The 18,991-nt window shown below is 42.9% G+C and overlaps 1 protein-coding gene across 1 annotated transcript in view; it reads right to left on the bottom strand.

Moving 5' to 3' along the window:
* STT3B (STT3 oligosaccharyltransferase complex catalytic subunit B) overlaps nucleotides 1-13,904 on the bottom strand; it is a 51,195-nt gene extending 37,291 nt beyond the window's left edge. Inside the window, exon 1 of the mRNA XM_064704711.1 lies at nucleotides 13,460-13,904. Within this exon, the coding sequence (XP_064560781.1) occupies nucleotides 13,460-13,692 (233 nt within the window). The 5' untranslated portion in view covers nucleotides 13,693-13,904. The remainder of the gene's footprint in view (nucleotides 1-13,459) is intronic.
* Between the last annotated feature and the right edge of the window lie 5,087 nt (nucleotides 13,905-18,991).

Here is an 18,991-nt window from a genome sequence, read left to right as displayed (position 1 = left end):
ATCTACAGTGTTGTGGCTGCTCATCTAAGTCAGTTTAGCAAGTTAAAATAAGGTAGATTTTCATCCAAAAATCCTTACATAGTTGTTCTTCAGTACATTTCTAAATGCATCTGCTATTCTTCATATTCTTCCTGCATCTAGGTCGATCTACCTTGCCTGAATTCTCTGACTGTACTTTCTTTCCATTGGTCTCTTGGCAGGTAGATCATGTTTAGTCCAAGAATCTGGATCTCTCATAGTGCACCAGTTGAACTCCATCTGTTGCCGTATTGACTTACTGACTTTTGAATACAATAACTGCTGAGAAAATAAAAATTGTTTCAGAGTGGATAATACAAAGCATGATCAGAGCAGAACAGACACAGTCTAACTTGAAGAATTTGTCCTGTGATTAACACCAGGTTGAAGACCCAATTTTATCTAACTTGAATATGTCTGCTCAAATTCTGCTTAACCCTTCAGTAACCTGGCATAAATAGACACAAACATTGCATTCCTAAGGACTATAGAACCAATGAGAGAATTTTCATCTGTGGGTATGTATGTATATAGACAGAACTACCTGCAGAACAAACCAAACAATACCCACAGGGTTTACAGGAACCTAGAGACAGATCTAATTACGCCCTAAACAAATAAAGCTGAAAAGAAAAACGCATGAATAAAGCCCAAAGTGGAAAGGCAGAAGGGTAAAAAAAAAAAGTATTCCCAACTCTAGGATGCCTTGTACTAAATTATACATGCAAATTTAGCTGTGGCAGTTACCCTTCAACTAACCTTTGCTAGCTAAAAGGAGTGCAGAAGCACTCCTAATCCGCTTCTGTCCGCAAATCGGACAAATTCTTGAATCACAGCTAAAAGGCAAACCACTCTAAAGACGCCATAAAAGACAACAAAAAATGCTTCTATAAATACATCAGCAACAAAGGGAGGGCTAAGGAGAAACTCCGGGCTTTGCTGGATATGGAAGGAAACAGTGACAAAACAGTGACAATGATTCTTTGCCTCTGTCTTTTACAGTAAGACCAGCTGTTCGAGTACCCAGCTCCCTGAGCTGGAAGACTGGGAGAAGCAGCAGAATGAAGCCCCCATACTCCAAGGGGAAATGGTCAGCAACCACCCACACACACACAAAGCTGCATGGGGTCCATCCAAAGGTACTGAGGGAGCCGGGAGAAGTGTTCACTAAGCTATTTTCAACCATTTCCCAGCAGTCCTGACTAACCAGAGAGATCCCGACAGACGAAAGCCAGCAAATGTGATGTCCACCTACAAGGGCGTGGAAGGAGGATCCAGGAAACTCCGGGCCTGTCAACCTCACCTTGGTGCCAGGGAAGGTTATGGAGCAGATCATCTTCATACAGGACAACCAGCATCAGGCACATTCAGGATGGGTTTATGAGGGGCAGGCATGTCTTGACCAACCTGATCTCCTCCTATGACAAGGTGACACTTAGTGGATGAGGGGAAGACTGTGGATGTTGTTTATGTAGACTTTACTGCAGCCTTTGACACCATTCCCATAGGATTCTGGAGAAATTGGCTGCTTGTGGCTTGGACAGGTACACTCACTGCTGGATGGCCAAGCCCGAAGAGTGGTGGTGGATGGAGTTGCACCCAGTTGGCTGCTGGCCACAAACGGTGTTCCCCAGGGATCAGTGTTGGGGCCAGGCCAGTTCAATTCCTTTATCAATTTTTTTTTCTTTATCAATTATTAGGATGACAGATCAAGTGCACCCTCAGTCAGTTTGCAGATGTTGGGTGGGAGTGTTGATCTGCTGCATGGCAGGAAGGCTCTGCAGAGGGATCTGGACAGGCTGGAATGACGGGCCAAGGCCACTTTTATGAGGCTCAACAAGGTAAAGTGCTGGGTCCTGCACTTGCATCACAACAACCCCACTGAACATTGCAGGCTTGGACAAGAGTGGCTGGAAAGCTGAACGGCAGAAAAGGACCAGGTTCAACAGTAGCTAACATGAGCCAGTGTGTGTCCAGGTGGCCAAGAAGGCCAGAGGCATCCTGGCCTGTATCAGCAGTAGTGTGGGCAGCAGGACCAGGGCAGGGATTGCCACCCCATACTCACTACTGGTGAGGCCACACCCCAAATTCTGTGTTCAGTTTTGGGACAAAAAAAACCACTGTGATGTGCTGAAGCAAGTCCAGAGAAGGGCAGTGAAGCTGGCGAAGGGCCTGGAGCACAAGGCCTAGGAGGATCAGCTGAAAGAGCTGCGTTTGTTCAGCCTGGAGAAAAAGAGGCTTATGGGGAACCTTATCACTCTCTGCAACCACTGAAAAGAGGTTGTAGCCAGGTGGGGGTCAGCCTCTTCTCCCAGGTAACAAGGAAGACGACAAGAAGAAACGTCAAGTTGCAGCAGAGGATATTTACATTAGGTATTTGAAAAAATGTCTTCACTAAAGGGTTGTTAAACAGTGGACAGGCTGCCCAGGAAGTGGTTGACTCACCAACCCTTGAAGTGTTTAAAAGAGGTGGGACATGCTAGTGCCGGGTTAAGAGTTGGACCCGTTGCTCAAAGAGGTCTTTTTCAACTTAAATAATTCTATGACCTCAACTATTTTAACTGAATTTATTCTGAAGCAGATGGAAAGTATCCACATCTATTAATACAATCCAACAGAAGGGATGATGGCCCCTAGCTAAGGGCAAAAAGAGTTCCAGATGCTTGCAAAGTGACTGTATATTCTCACACTGGAGCAAATCAGTGTGGAATAGGATGTCACCAATAAAACGACCAGGAAAGTAGCTGAAAACTGAAAGTGGCCTTCATCCTTCCTCATAATTCACAGAGTGGAGTTTATCTTTCTAACCATATTTTGCATTCAGATACTTTCAGTGTCTGATTTTGTCTCAGGCAAGTATGGCAAGCAGAATTTTAAAAAGAGTTATGAACTACGATTTTGTATCTTTCATACTGCTTCAAGTAAGCCTAAATTACAAAGAAACCCAAAGTTTTCGCTGAATTTAATGTAACCTGCAAAGAATTGTACTTTATGGTTACCAGTATTTCTTTAAAGGCTATGCACAGGAAACAAGTATAATAACAAAATATTTGCTTTTTAGGTATTCTCACAGAAATGCTAAAGATTAAGTGTACTGTGATGACTGCAGTGCTCAGCATTTAAGACAGTATTTATAATTAATATTAAATTCCTGCCATGTACAATGTGCAATTGAAGTTACATGTTCATTTTCTCATTATGTGATAAAACTCCTAGTATTGCTCAGTCTATTCTACTGTAGATATTGAACTATTTCACTGTGCTTCTCTGTCATTTCAGTAAAATCCCATGAATGCTTAGAAATGAACTTAAAATGTGAAGGTGGGGGAACACTTCAACCATGAGCTAAGCTTGCTATTACACACACATGCTTTGAAGCTGTCACAAATGTTAGTACAGAAATATTCAGACACTACACCCACCATTGCCTCCTCTATCGTCTTGTCCAAGAACATGCCCTTTCAAAAGCAAACCACCTCTTTGACCAGCCAGCTACACTGGTATATACAGTTTGGTAGCTACAGCCCCTCTGTCTTAGAACATTAAAAGGATGAGTTTCATTTCCAAAGCCATTTTATTAAATCAAAGTGCATCCTTTTGCTGCTGCCCCACTGTGACATAAAATGAATGTGTGGCTGCCCATGGAAATGGGGAAAGGAGGAGGCTAAAGCAAGAGGTTCAGTTTCAATTCAGGTGGGGTTCAAAAGTCATGTACTGCAGGGGTATGTGAGAGCGGTCGGGGAGGACCTGGTGTAAATTCTCAAGGGACAGTTCTTAGGTCACATAATCCTAAATCTTCTCTCTTCTTGCTCTCCAAACATGAATTAAGCTGGTCTGTTCCAGGACCTTTCATGCTTCAATCCCCACCAGACCATATGCCCTCTCAACTCTCTCTCCACAAATGCGCTGTTCTGCAGCTTTTTCTTCTTGAAGGTAGCCCTGAAAGAAGACAGCAGATGGCACCGCGTGGAACACACACTCACAAAGAAAAACCATGATGTGCATAGCTAAGAATGTTTTGTTGAAACCAGAGTGCAATGGAAGCATAAAGAAAAAAGAACACCGAAGCTGACTTACAAAAGCAAAAGCCAGAAAATAAAGTGATGGAACAATTACAAGCACGACACATTTCACACAAAACACATCATCCAAGGTTGTGCCTAGCAAAAACTGGGCTTATTGTGGGAGGGTGGGGCTAATGTTGGTGAAGTAAAGCTGGAATACAAAATTAAAACACTAAAATTTCCTTGGCTCCCATTTAGCCATAGGAGAATAATTACAGTTGTCATTACTAGCTGACCTGAGACATCACAAATTAAGATACTGTTGCTAATGTTTAAGGTAGTCTCTCCAGTGTCAAGATCCATTTCCTATATGGTGAATGAAAGATTAAAACTATTACAGAGTAAAATTAATTGTGAGACACATGCAATAGCTTTTCAACCGTTACTTCAGACATCTGACAACAGATGAATCATTCTAGTCACCTGAGTAAGATAAAAGTCAAAACACAGTAGCATTACCCAGCTTCTTGGAAAACTCAAACACTGCACTGGCTTTCACGACTTTCATTCAACAACAGTGAGTCAAGGAGACATCCATTTACTGTCCTTGTTACCATTGATACAATGCCAAAGCTCCAATTTTGTTTTGCTGACTTTCTAAATCAGAAGAATTGTAACTTTAAGGCATTTTATTTATTACCAGAGAAAGAATTAAAGACGTTTTAAGGACCTTTAATACCCAAATCATCACATATTTCAACCATAAAGATGAAATCACCTTTGTCCAAAATAAATGTTTCAAAAATATTTATGAAATTCAAAGTTATTTAACCAAACTTCCAAATGCTATTTGAGCTAAGTTTAGGACAAGGAGTTAGCACATTCAATGTATGCAATAGACTGTAGATAATAGATAGATCGACAGACAGACAGATAGATAGATATGTGTAAAGTTAGGTAAGTGCTCAGGACAGGAAAGCTTGTTTTGTTATGTTTTGCTTCTGCATCACTCTACTGTCAAATCCTCTGGCTATAGCACACACATTCTTTCAAATGTGTTCCTCTCAATCAGCTGCATCCTCTAAGAGGTACTTTCCATGCCTAGACTTTCTTAACATATCAATCTATTGTGAAGATATAAATAATAAATAAAATCACACTTCTTGAATTTAAAAAAGTTGGCTATCATTTATAGCATAGTAATTGTAAAAAAGAGAATACAGAGACTGAAAAAATAAAGAACTGAAAAAATGTAGTTACATGTGCTAGAACAGTTTAAAATTACACAATTACACGTTATTTCTCCCTTCTGCAAAATCCATATTAAACCAACAGGATATAGAGTGCCCATCCATACAGCGAGCCACTAGTTTAAACAAATGTAAATAATACTTTGTAACACAGTCTGCAGGAAAATAGGTATCCCACTAAGAAAACCATCAAAAATAATAATCAAGTCAAACTCACATTCTCCATTGCAATGTAGTTTCCCAAGGAATTTGTCTGTTCAAGTGAGGGAAGTTTTGAAAAGGTGTTTTGCAATTCCTCATGGATTATCAGCTGAAGAAAACTTGAACATGCTCTTTTACCTAACAAACTAACATAACCCATCACTTGACTGCCACAGAAAATTATATGATAAGCATTGTAACACCTGGAAGATATTATCATTTACAGGTATTATCATTAGGTGGGCTCTGAAAAAGTAACATTTGATACTGGACTCGGGTCCCCCACAGCAGAGAGACATTTTAAATACCATTTCCTGCTCTTAAAGCACTCATGTACAAATGCTCAGTTATTCCTTGTTTAAAACAGACCATTTCTTTTTCTAAAGCACAGGAGTATTGCCTCACATAATAGCAAGCACTTTTGAAGTATAGCAAGTATTTAATTCTCTAAAATGCCAAAGGAGCTTTTACTCGGGGAAAGCAGCAGTAAGTTGGGAAATACAGAAGCTGATCTATTTTATTCGTATTTATATCCTTAAATTCATTCCCCAGGCTGCTTCAGCTTATGTAAGGTGTGGTGCAGCATTAGGGTCAATTTCATGGTACCCCTCCAGCCCAGGCCTAGCAGTTACCCACATTATAAACACCTCTGTTTGATGCCCAGACACAGCTCAGATGAAGACCACAAGCTCTGCTCAATGATGTGGCCGGAAATGCACTCTGTGTGCTGGACATGCAATAAAAAGGCCAGAGCAATACATATCCTAAATTCACTTTGCTCTCCAAGCAAGTAGTGAGACTGATGGCTCCAAGTTTTGCTAAAGGAGTTAATAATAATAAAAACATTGTCATACATCCTGCTACAGGGTGCAGGCTCCACAGGTCCCAAAAGTAGCAGCTTTAACAGCTTTCCTAAGTAGAAAGAAGCCCTCAGGAGTAGCCCTAAATGTCAGTACAATTACATTTCAAGAATGGAATTTTCAAAAATTCAGGAGGAAACTCTGCAACACATGCACAGTTAGACATGAAATGGAAAATAACCTGACTAAATTAGAGGAGATTCTTGTGGAACAGCAAAGACACCTCCCTAAACGTAGTGTCCCCTCAATTTATTAAAACTTAGTTCCCACAGGATTTTGAATTTTCTTGCTAACTATACTAGCTAAAATTTTTATTCTCCCCTTCCCCCACCAGATCAACATGAGACAGGTTCAAAAACATGAGTATTAGGATTACAGGCTGCCAGGACTAGAGACTATTAGAGAGAGTTATGATAGGAAGCAAAGCTAACCTTTATAAACCACTCTAACCCTACATAATCAAATCAAATTTCTGTTTTAAAAACTGATCATATTAAGCTGTTCAAATAATAGGATATCTGCCAAAAAAAAGTCCATTCAAGGATTTAAATCAGAGCATTTGCTATAGTTAGTCAAGTGTTTGTGAGTGTTCGCTGAAGACCACTTAAAAAAAATCATGGCATTAAAAACTAAACTTGATGGTTCAGTTGACCCAGCCTACATAAAACATTTGGATATGTTTTCTTTTTCATGTTTCATTCTGCTATCCATAAATCCATAAACGGGTCAACACTTTGCAAGCATTCTATCTCACCTCATATGTTTTCCACAAGAAGTCTGTAGGGAGTCTCTGCACATGTTTTATGAACACTGCCCCTCCTACCTATCATGCATAAGCCCATTACTGCACCCACATGAAATCTGATGAGGTGCTCACCCCAATTACAAGTAGTGCAAGTGAGGAGAGGAGCACTACGTTCTAAGTAAAGATGGTAGTAGACAATAGTAGATACAGAGCAGGGATTTGATTCTTGCATGACTGCTATTTTATGAGGCCACACAGTGAATTGCTTTTCAGCTGCATCACTCCAACTGAACAAATCTAGCCTGAGGTCTCCCCACTCACAAAGCAGTTTCTGCTACGCCTTCAACTCTGTCCAATGTTCTTTTACCAAATTATCCTTCTTCCATTACATTTCTAATATTTACCTATTTCTATTTTTGCAATTTCTCAAGCACTAGAGAAAAGCAGTACAGTCAAGCGCACATCGTCTTGACTTTACCACCATATCAACCTCACAGAAAAATTTACTTTTCAAAACAGCTCCCTCCAAGTAGGTCAACAATACCTTATAATGGGGAGACCCCAAAAGCCAGGCTAACCTGTGCTAACAGTTTCTCAGCCCATGTCACACTGCAATAGAAGTGGTCAAAAAGATGCCTGGTTTGCATCCTCCTCATTAAAGGGTAGGTGGAGGTGCAGTGGCAAAGTCTGGAAGACTATTCCCACATAAAAATCTCTAATCTTTCCCTTCATGAGCACACAGTCCCCATTGATTAAGATCTGGACTCTATGCTAGCATAATTTTCCTACTATAATAAAATGGCAGAAACGAGTTTGAGTTACCTGAAATTCTGTTAAAATTATTAGTATTACTAGAGTATAAAAACTCATTTTAAATGTTAACAGTAAATATAATATTAAAAACTATATTTCAATAAAATAGAAATAGAATACTTCTCACTTCCCAGAATCAAAACACTAGTGAATGAAGAACATGTAGTAAGTTCTTAATATGAATCTCATGAAATTTGCAACATCTCAAAATTAATTCAAAGTGATTATATTCAAACTGAATTGGAATCAAATTCTTTCCTAAGGTCTGGAAGTTGTCTAAGATTATAAACAAAAGGAATTGTTTTGGGAAAAAACCCTAAAGTCTGTGAGAAATGTTTCCTAAACAGATCCACATTTATGTACTTTACTTAAACAGGACTGTGTACTGGGTTGAAAGGCTCCAGAAAGACAGATCCAGTTTGGAGACCAAAGTGTCTGTCAACTCTCAAGAATTCTTTTAGTACACAATCTGCTATTTTCCCAGCAAGAGGCACTAGCAGGGAAGCAGTGGCCAGATGAATTACCTGGGTGGGCAGTGGTAATTGGTATTATCGACAGTATCCTCTTCACGCAATTTCTTCTCTTCTCCTTATGAACACCAACTTAACATGCTCTTATTCACTTCTTCTTTCATCACCTGCTGCTCCAGTGTCTCAACCTGCTCTGGTTTTATTTGTATATGCCTTCCCTCTGTCACTCAATCCCAGTTTATCCCCTAACATCAGTCACTATTTACATTCCCTCCTGATGTTCATATTCTTCCTCAAAAATAAGAGATTAAACTGTAATATAAAAACTGGTAGCAAACCAGCTCAGGAAACTAAAATGCTATAGCATTTCAACAATTTACTTCAATGAATTTACTATGACTGCTTTAGAACAAGCAAGAAGAAGAAAACCGGACTTCACAATGGGCAACAGAGGAGAACTACTCCAGAAGTCAACTATCAAGTCAGGTAACTACAACACAAACCCACAATTACCAATGACTGATCAATTCCAAACACCATTTTTTCTGTTCACTTCAGTCACACTTGGAATTTTAAGGAAGGTTTCATGTCATATTTATAGATGCTAAATTATGTTTTCATTAATGAAACAAGTTTACAACAGCTCAAGGATCCATCTGGCAAACATGATTGATTTGAACATAGCAAAACCTGTATATCTGACTGTGCCTGAGATAAAAATCTCAACTTCCTTTAAACCTGCCTGTCTGTGAAACTCAAGCAATGACACTGACCTCAGGTTTATTTTCACCACTTCATCCCCACTCACCAAACCCCACTAACACTAGATTATGGTATCAGTGATGAGAAAGTGGATTGCTATTATATCTATAAGCCATATTTGCTACCAGGACAATTATGTTACCTCAGAACGAGGCACAATAAACAACGGCCACCTCTAACGGCAGGTAAAAAGATGGTAGTTGGAGAAATCAATGCTGCTGGTTTGGAAGAGCCCAAAAATGTGTATGAAATTGTGGTAGTGCTCTTCATTACCAAGAGCTGGCAGGGATGTAGAAGACAACATTCCCAGCAGGAGAAGGTGGGCAAATGGAACTGACAAAGCTTGCACTGGTGCATCATCCTGCACGTGCAAACTGGTAGGGAGAGGGTCTCATGCTCACACATATGAGCTTTGGTATTCCAGCCTAAGAAAGCTTTCACTAAGGTAACTGGTATTAATCTGGCTTTTAGCAAGATGTTAAAATTCTCAGGGGAAAGAGAAGTTTGATCTCGTGTCATGGGATATGATTAATGATTCAGATACAGTTCTCACACGTGTGATTTAATGGTAAGAACTGCACAAACACAATGAATGTACTATTTTGACAGTGTTCCCTGAAGACTATTGATGTACCAAAAGTTGTTATCATTTCACTTGGTAGCAGTATCAGAATGCAACAGTTTTGCTATATCTGTCTATCTTATATGCATACATATGCACATATACAAATTATTTTTTATACACGCACACACACATATATATATACGATGCAAGCAGCCAAAAGAAATAGCATATGGACATGCTGGAGCTGCACTTCAGAAAACCAGTGCACAGAAAGGAGCATCTATTCAAGGGCTCCATGATTTTGGTTGCCTTGGTTCTTGCAGCCAGGTTGACATTTAAGGCAACATCTGACAGTAAGAATGCTCTCACTTGACACCTGAGTTAAATCTGCTGTTGTACTTTTATGTGCAGCTTTCACTCTGCACTTGTGTGTACACAGCACCAAAATTAAGCTCTTGGTCCACCCAGCTGCCAAACCAGCCAACTGATGAACCAGATTTCAGACATGAAATCTGTCCATTCCAATGTACCATCACTATCCATGCTTCAAGTTCTTGGCCTTAGAGTAAAATCCTGGAATTAAATGCTGGAGGCCTGTCAACGGCACATCTTAATGAGCTGCCTGACTTCACGTATCAGCTCACCTGACCTAGAAGCTGCCAAGAAGTACACATATTTCTCAAAGTCTCTGGACCAGGTCAAGTATGGAGAGTAAACATGACATGAGAAATAAATCAAAAAGTGAAAATACTGCATAAAACAGGTAGTCAGTGTGAAAAAAACCCCAGTAAACTGAGTCATAATGTACAGGTCACAAGTTCTTAAGTGACAGCACGGTGACCTCAAAATACCAGTTTGGTTTTACCTTGCACTGGCATTGTATTTCAATGGAGATCAAAAATCAAACACCGTCCTCCCTTTACTGCCTTGGCCTATCGTACTACATTTGGGTCACTTCTGGAAGAAATGCCAACACAAGTAAGTCTCAGTGGCTGATTTTACAAAAGCAGCAAATCTCCTTTCTATGCCAAATCAAAACCTAGGTTTTACTGTCAGAAAGGCAGGTTGAAAGGGATGTTAGGAACAAAAAAGTGGAATTTGATTCAATTAATATGTAGAAAACCCAAGGCAATTCTGCCTTTCTTCCCACCCTTTGTGGTTCCATATGTCCATACCAGAAAATGGGATTCCTAAGTAAATGGGAAAGCTTTCTACACCTTAGAGGCAATGATATTTTTCAATTCAAAAGAATAAGTGATTTGTCTAATGCTCCTCATTTTGTCAGATATACCTCAGTTTCCTCTCTGGAGCACAAAACAAATACTAGAGAATAGGTGACTGACTTAACAACACACTGCAAGATATCCTATGCAAGCTTGACAGGAAAACCTAAAAGAATTGAGAAAAATATCAAACTGCTTCACAGCAAAGTCTACAGCCACTGTCCTGGAAAAAAAAAATCCAGTTTACCTGGAGAAGCTGGTAAAGAAGTGGTTTAAAAAAATTAGAACCAAAGCACTGCTACAAGTCTTTTCATAAGCTCTTTTCCCATATTACATTCAGACTTGTAAGACCCTTGCAACTGTGAAAAACCATTCCCATCTAGCTACTCCACACTGTTTAAGAGAACAACATAATTTTTTATTCTTTCCAACAATTTTGCTGCTGCAATAGAGAAAGTCCTTTGTTTTCACTCAGTTTCTACCATTTTAGGTCTCTTTCCTAGTAATTAACTTAAGTGCATTTGCCTCTACCATTTCTGGCATGCAGCAACACGACACTGGCATGATTCTTGACATTTCAACTGCTTCTCACAGACCTGCATTAAAATCAATGAGTTTTGTCAACTTCATCTATTCCCTAATTAACAAGGGTACATCCAGCAGCACAGGCAGCAATGCCTTCTGTTTGTGTACTCAGGAAGATGACTTTGCATCAATTTACACGTTGCTTTAAACAGGAGTTTATCTTTATAGCGAGATCATTACTATGAACTTAACTCCCATAGCACCATTTTAGTGTCCTTCAGGGCTTAGTAAGAAGTTACGCAACTCAGCACTGTAAAATTTTCGTTTATCCAACAAGGATGGGTCTTGATTAAAAAAAATCAGATAAAAGTGGCACAAAAAATGTAGGTTGCATGCCTAAAAGTTTCTTCCATAACAGAAAGGAAAGCCTTTATGCTTAAATTTAGATCAGAAGGTAACTACTTCACAGGATACAAACTCAGGTTCATAGTCTCACTGTAGATGTGTTTAAACTATGCTTCCCCTCATTCTTAACTTTATTAATTGGAAGTCTGCAATTCTTCCATTCATTTGTGTCTGCAGAAAAACACTTAAATCATGGGCAATTACTTGACATTTTGAAGATATTTTGAGATACTTGGCTTTCACATCACAAAGGTTTATTACTTCACACAGCATTTAAAAACAAAGCCATTCCTTGTTCTCTATCCACTATTCTGAGCCACGATTTGTGAATGGATTACATTTGCGGGTGGGGGGGAGAGAAGTGAGGGGGGAAAAGCCAACTAGAAAAGAGGAAGTTGTGCTTTTGAAAGTATCAAAGTGGAGTGCATGCTTTGCAGAGAAGTACAATTTCAGCAACAATTTTAGGTGAAATTTAACACAGAATATCTAGCGTGCATTTCAAAACGAAGCATTTGCTTCCTTCGTGCAATTAACAGTGAGACTCAAGACATAAAATTTTAAATTAAAATCTGATAATTCACTATTCTAAAGTCATCTGCCACTTACCCTACTTAAAGTTCTAAAAACCCCACGGATTCCCAGGACGAAGTAACCAGTAATATAAAAATTCATTGTCACGTTTTTGCATTACAACAACCCTGCCCCACAAGTCTTGTCATCTTTCACTTCGCCTTGCTGCAAGGAACGAGTGCAGCATTTCTTCATCTCATCCATAAAATGGTTTCGGTCCCCTCCAAGAGGGAAAAAGAACAGACGGCTTCTACAGGAGGGAAAGCAATCTTTGGAAAAATCAAGATGTGTGGGAAACAGCAAAAGTCCTTGGGCTCAGAAACGCAGCTTCGAAACACTTGGCAGTAAATCAATGTCACCCATTTCGCCGTAATCCCTCAAGTCACTTTTATGAAGATTACTTCCTGCAGTGCATTCCTCGCCCTGCTCCCTCCCCGGCCGACAAGGACTCCAGCACAGAGCACTCCGGGAAGCCGCACCGCGCACACGGCACCGGCGCCGCGACAGCGGGAGCGGACCGGGGCGCGGGTCACGCCTGGCACAACTGTTTCGCTACCAGCCCTGACTCCGGCCCCGCTCCCGATTCCCTGCCAGCGCCACAACTTTCTTTCCCCGTGCCCCTCGGAGAGTCCTGCCGCAACTCCAAGGGATGCGGGGCAACTGCCGCCGCCCCGTTCCCGAGGTCTCCGCCGCAGGGGACACCCCAGCGCCGGCACCGCCGCTCGCTCCCGGCGTTTCCCTTCTCCCGCGCCGCGGTGGCGACCCCTCACGCTCCCTCCGACCTGCCACAGCGTGTCCCGTCCGCACCGCCTCCCTCTCTCTCCCCCTGCCTCCCTGCTCGGCTCCCGGGGCGGCCGCGGCTGCCGGCTCCCTGCGGGGAACAGCCAGGGGCGCAACTTCGCGGAGTGGCGGAGCAGGGGGCGGGCGGCGGGGCCCTCCCGCCGTCCCCGCGGCCAGGGCGCAGGGAACCCGCGGGTCTCCCCCGCCGCGGCTCATGGCGCGGCGCTTTCCCGCCTCCCCGTCCCGCCCGGCGGCGGCGGCGACTGACCAGGGGTCGAACTCGTGGATGATGCTCTCGAAGCGGATGACGGCGAAGAGCCGGGAGCTGAATCCAGCCAGCCAGGCCAGGAAGAGGATGGTGAAGGAGAGCAGGGACTGCCAGCCCGCCGGCTGCGACAGGCCCCCCGACAGGCCGCCGCCCGCCCCGGCGCGGCTGTGGAGCGGCGCCGCGGAGTTGGCGGCGGGTCTGTGCTTGTGGTCGGGGGCCGAGTGCTCCGCCATGTTGTACCCGGGGCTCCCTCGCAGCCTCTCCCTCCGCCCGGCGCGTGCGGGGAGGAGGAGGCGGAGGAGGGGAGAGGAGGGAGGAAGGGCAGGGGGCGGGGAGCTCGGCAAGGGGCGGGGCGGAGCCCGCCCGCTCTTGCTCGGCGCTCCTCGCTGTCTCCCCGCCGCCTCCTGGCGCACCCGGGCTCTGCCGCTGCCTTCTCCTCCCGCGGCCGCCGTCACCGTCCCCCGGCGCGGGGGGGAGAACGGCGCGGCGCGCGCCAGCCCGGGGGGCGGGGCCATCGACAGCACGGGGGCGGGGTTAGGGAGCCGGAGGGGCGGGGCTGGAGACGGCCCGGGGCGCGCGCGCGGCTCCGAGGGGCAGCGCCAGGGTGGGGAGGGAGCTCTGCCAGCAGGGGGCTACGGACGGGGCCCGGGCGGGAGGGACAGGGACGGATCGCGGCTCCCGTCCTCCCTTCTTCCCGAGCGGGCCGTTTGACATTGCCGCCCCTCCGGAGCGGGAGGAGCTACCGGGGGAGGGCGGGGCTCCCAGGAGAAGGCGAGGGGGCGGGACCGATCCCCTCGGGTAGCGCCCTCCTAACAGGAACTCCGGTGACGGCCTGTCACGGAGCGACAGGTATTTAAAAGGGGCGGGTCATCCCCGAGTAGCCAATCGGAGCGGCACGGCCCCGCGCGGTGCCGGCCGTTGGGGCAGTTGACTGGCAGTCGTTTGGTCCAGTCGGAGCGCGGCGTGCGAGTCACGTGGGCGCCCCCGGCCCCGTGCCCGGGCGCTGTGGTGCGTGTGGGCCGGCGGGTGGCGCCGTTCCCGGCGTGCTCCGGAGCGGCGCGGAGCATGCCGGGAGTTGTAGTCCCCCATGCGGGGGCGCGGCGAGCCCTGGTAACTCCGTTTGCTAGGAACGTTTATTTGTCCCGGTGGAAACTGCGATGGCTGGCGCTGAGTGATGTCGGAGAGCTTTGCCCTCATGCAGTTGAGAGGAGTAGCTTAGGGCAAGGTCAGGGAGAGCCTTGCATGTGCCACTTGCCTCAGCTGGGAGCATTTTTATGGAATCCATCAGTGCATTAGGTTGGAAGAGACCATGGAGGTCATCGAGTCCAACCTGTGGCCAAACACCACCATGTCAACTCGGCCATGGCACATGGAGCCAGATCCAGCCTTTCCTAAACACTCTTCATTCCAGGGATGATGACTCTACCACGCACAGTGACCAGCAAATGGACACCTTGGCTTTTTTTGGGAGGATGGGATTGTTTGGGTTTTTTAAGTTGTCTTTTAGGAGTTTTCCCTTTGAAATGGTATTTGAGAGCCTTTTTAACTCCCTCAAATATTTTGCAAAACATGTGGCTATAAGGAGTAGGTGGAGAAAACTGAAGGCTTCCAGGGTTGCACGTGCCTCATCAGCTTGAGGCATGCTGGCCTTTTTCTACTCTGAGGTGGCAGGGGACAGCCTGCTTTTAGAAAAAGTGTGATATTAAACACAGGCAGAATAAAAAACTACGTGGCTCTTTGCATTGATCACACAAACAACATATGTTTTATGGTTTTTATGCAGGGCTTCAGTTTTGAAATTAAATAGCTCATGTTTGTTGTCTGAGGTCAGGGCATTCCCTTTGATGCACAAATGTGGCTCTTCAAAGGTCATGAAGACTTGCAGTTCAATTTCAGCAGTATGGATGGGGACCATACTGGGTCTTAGTTGACTAATACAATTCTAATTAGTCCTTGCTGTTGTCTCTAGCTTTATTTGTTCAGCAGAGGAAGAAAACAGTAGGTTTCTTTCTATGCACAGTGGAAACCTTACTATTACAGAATTCTAGAATGGTTTGGGTTGGAAGGGACATTTAATATTATCTACTTTCAGCCTCCATTCTATGAACAGAAGCATTTTCCACTAGACGAGGTTACTCAAAGCCTCATCCAACCTGGCCTTGAACACTTGGGTCATCCTTCAGCTTCTCTGGGCAACCTGTTCCAGTGGTTCACCACCCTCACAGTAAAGAATTTCTTTCTAGCATACAATTTAGACCTACTTCCTCTTGGTTTAAAGCAATTCCCACTTGTCCTCTCACTACCTGCCCTTGTAAAAAGTCCCTCTCCAGCTCTCTTGTAGGGCCCCCTCAGGTACAGGAAGGTGCTCTGAGATCTCCCTGGAGACTCCTCTCCTCCAGGCTGAAAAGCCCCAACTCTCTCAGCCTGTCTCCATAGGAGGAGTGTTCCAGCCCTCTGATTATTTCTGTGAGCCTCCTCTGGACTCGTTCCAGCAGATCCATGGCACTGCTATGCTGGGACCCCAGAACTGGATTCTGCCCTCCATTGAAGTGGAAAGCTCTGTTCAACAATCCTTAGAGAATGTAGCAATTTTTCCTCAATGCCTGCATTATCCAAGGGGAGTGACTTGGTTGCTGTGTTTGAAAGCAGAGGAACTGTATTGTCAGGTGTATCATGTGTAGGTTTTGATCTGAGCACTTTGATATGCTGTTGCTCCTAGAGGACTCCATTTCACACAGCCACAGAATGAGGCTTAGGAAAACTTCTGGAAGATTTTGAGTTTCACTTTTGCCGAATCTGGCTTTTAAAAGGCTACATTTTTGTGAGGTAGGGATTTTTTGTTTGTGTTGGTTGTGATTTGTTTGTCGTTGCTTTTTTACACACTGTATTCTTTCTTGCTTAAATAGGCCAATAATATGTTAGAGATAGACATTTGCCCCTTTTCTGGTGTTGTCAGTGAGGCTTTTTTAATGAGCTGACCAGCTGGCATTTCAAGTGAAGGATTTTTTTTTAATTGGTTCATGAACGCAGAGCAAACGCGAGCAGAAATTTGCAACTATCAAGTGTTTTCTAAAAGGTACTGGCTGGTTTTACAACAGGCTCAGTCCTGATCTACTTTTCTGGATTTCTGTTCTGTCAGTTGGCATCCTGCTTTTGGAACAGCAGTTCAGGCTTAACGATGCAGCAGAGGAGCTGTTTCAAATGGCAGTGTTGGACGCTGAGAGAATACCTTTGTGTTTTCTTTCCTTCCTGACCGTTTTTCTCAATGTTAAGGAGCCAAAAAGGACCCATGATTCATATTAGCTGGGGAAAAAATGTGTATATCAGAGCTTTTTTTTATGTGTAATTTACTACCAATGTTAACTTTCCTTGATTTGGAATCTGATTTATTTAAAAATTATTGCAGATCACGGTGTGGATAAGGTTATGTGGTGTTTACTTTAAATTTCAGTGCTATAACTTTTACTTGCAACAGGGAGGTTATATCATTCTGAGTATACTGTCAGAGTTAGATCAGACAATTTTTTGAGCATAGACAAGCCCAGACAATGTGATTTATTTGAATGCTGACTAATGGTAAAGTGTTTCTTTGTCATTGGTAACAAATTATATTGTTGCCTATTTATTTTCAAACTGTTCAAAAGTCTGTACTCTTGAATATCTCAGAGCTCGGGCAATGAAATTTAGTGGCAGCAAAAGCACAGTTCTAGTAAAAGCTTTTATTAATGTTTCTGTAAATTTATTGTTTGAATTGAAATAAGGCTTAATAGTCTTATGATAAAATCAATCAAACAAATGCAGACAGATGGAAATTAAGAGACTCCTGTAGGTAGATGGAAAGATTCAGTAGGTTTGGTACTACATGGCCATGACAGCAATGGAAAGGACATTTCTGTAGAGGAGATGCAAAAGGTGCCTACTGGAAACTGCATTCAACGCACACTCATAGCTTGATAGGCAAGGACATTTTCCATTTCTCTCTTTTTATTTTATCTTATTTTATTTTTACTTCCTCCATCCCCCCACCCCATCCTCTTGTGTTCTTTGATTTGTTTCAAGGTAATTTGGTTTGATTTGTTCCACTGTGTGTGGTGGTGCATTCTGTGAACACAAAACCCCACAAAAATGTCCACATTAGTGACTGAGAAGTTGACTTTGCATAGTGATTATGAACCATTTTGTGTATAGAAAATCAGTTTCCTATTCTGAGCGTGTAAAATAATGGCCAAATGCCTTAAGGAAAGAAAAAAGTCTTTCATTTCCAAGTTTCCTTAATAGTGGAATTATTCAGGGGATAATGCCAAATGCAGAATTCATATTATGGTTGTACAAACTAGAAAATCTTGAAAGCTGTGGATCTGCATATAGGAAAATGTCAAATGAGAGCTTTTCATTCCTCAACAAGAGCTACCATGTGTCAGTACTGCTGAAAGAATGACAGCAAAATTCCTGCAGAAAAAAACTGCACATGGACACATCCAGTAAATCAATTATTAATCAGAAGTACACAGACTCATGGTTCATATTCTCACCAAACTTCATTAGTAACAATTCAGCAGTGTTTAGTAACAGGAGTAGACAATGTAGTTTAGAAAGCCATTTGAAGAGCTGTTCAGGTTTGAAGTGAGTAAACAAGTCTCTTAAGCAGTTTTTCCAACTTTTTGTTCCTGTTTGTGCAGCTGAACAAGTTGTTAAGCTTGATATTAATATATTTGGAGGATGGCTTTAGAAATTAATGACACAATATCTCCTGAAATGAAAAATATTAAAATAGTACACTTAAGCATAATTTGGTGTGGTGGAAGATACTTGATTTCAGCAATGTGCTCAGATGGTCATTGATTTAAAAATGTTCAAATGAGAGAAAACATAACCCTATTGCCTGAAATTATCTTTGGGAACCTGAAGTTTAATACACTTAAAAAATCACCATCTATTAGTCTCCATATAGACAAAAATGACGTGAAGTTACTCTAATTGTAAAATGGATTTTATTGAGCAGCTGCGAGCCTTTGTGGATATGTGTAAATCACTTAAACAGTGATACAAGATGGTCTGTAAAGAGTTTTGCACCTGTGTAACTATAATGAGGTTTGTAATTGATTTGAGTAGAAATTGCATAACTGGTGTGTTTAGACAAGGCCTTCATCTGGCATTTAATTCAATAACGGGAGAATCTCAGACCTTACAGTGTTTTATTAGTGATTCCTTCTTTTCTTTCCAGTAGTTGAAATGTGTTGATGTTGCTCCTCTGCTTCTTAATTATTCTGCTTTAATTTGCCTTTCCCATGACCTATACTGTGGCAAAAATCAGTCCAGTCTGCATGCACAGATCTGCTTTTTTGCTCTCCCTAGCCAATCCCTGACGTAATCATCTGCCACCATAACCTTTTGCATCAACCTGCCTTTACTTGTGAAAAAAATGGGGCTTTTCTATCTGCTGGGCTGGTGCCAACCCTGCTAAATCTTCATCCCTTGTTAAAAAACTGAAGGAGAGACACACACTGGGCCTTTCTTTGAATAAATAAAAAA

Source organism: Zonotrichia leucophrys, chromosome 2 (genome assembly GCF_028769735.1).
Source record: "Zonotrichia leucophrys gambelii isolate GWCS_2022_RI chromosome 2, RI_Zleu_2.0, whole genome shotgun sequence".
NCBI classification, from domain to species: domain Eukaryota; kingdom Metazoa; phylum Chordata; class Aves; order Passeriformes; family Passerellidae; genus Zonotrichia; species Zonotrichia leucophrys.
This window is presented reverse-complemented; position numbering and strand designations above follow the sequence as displayed.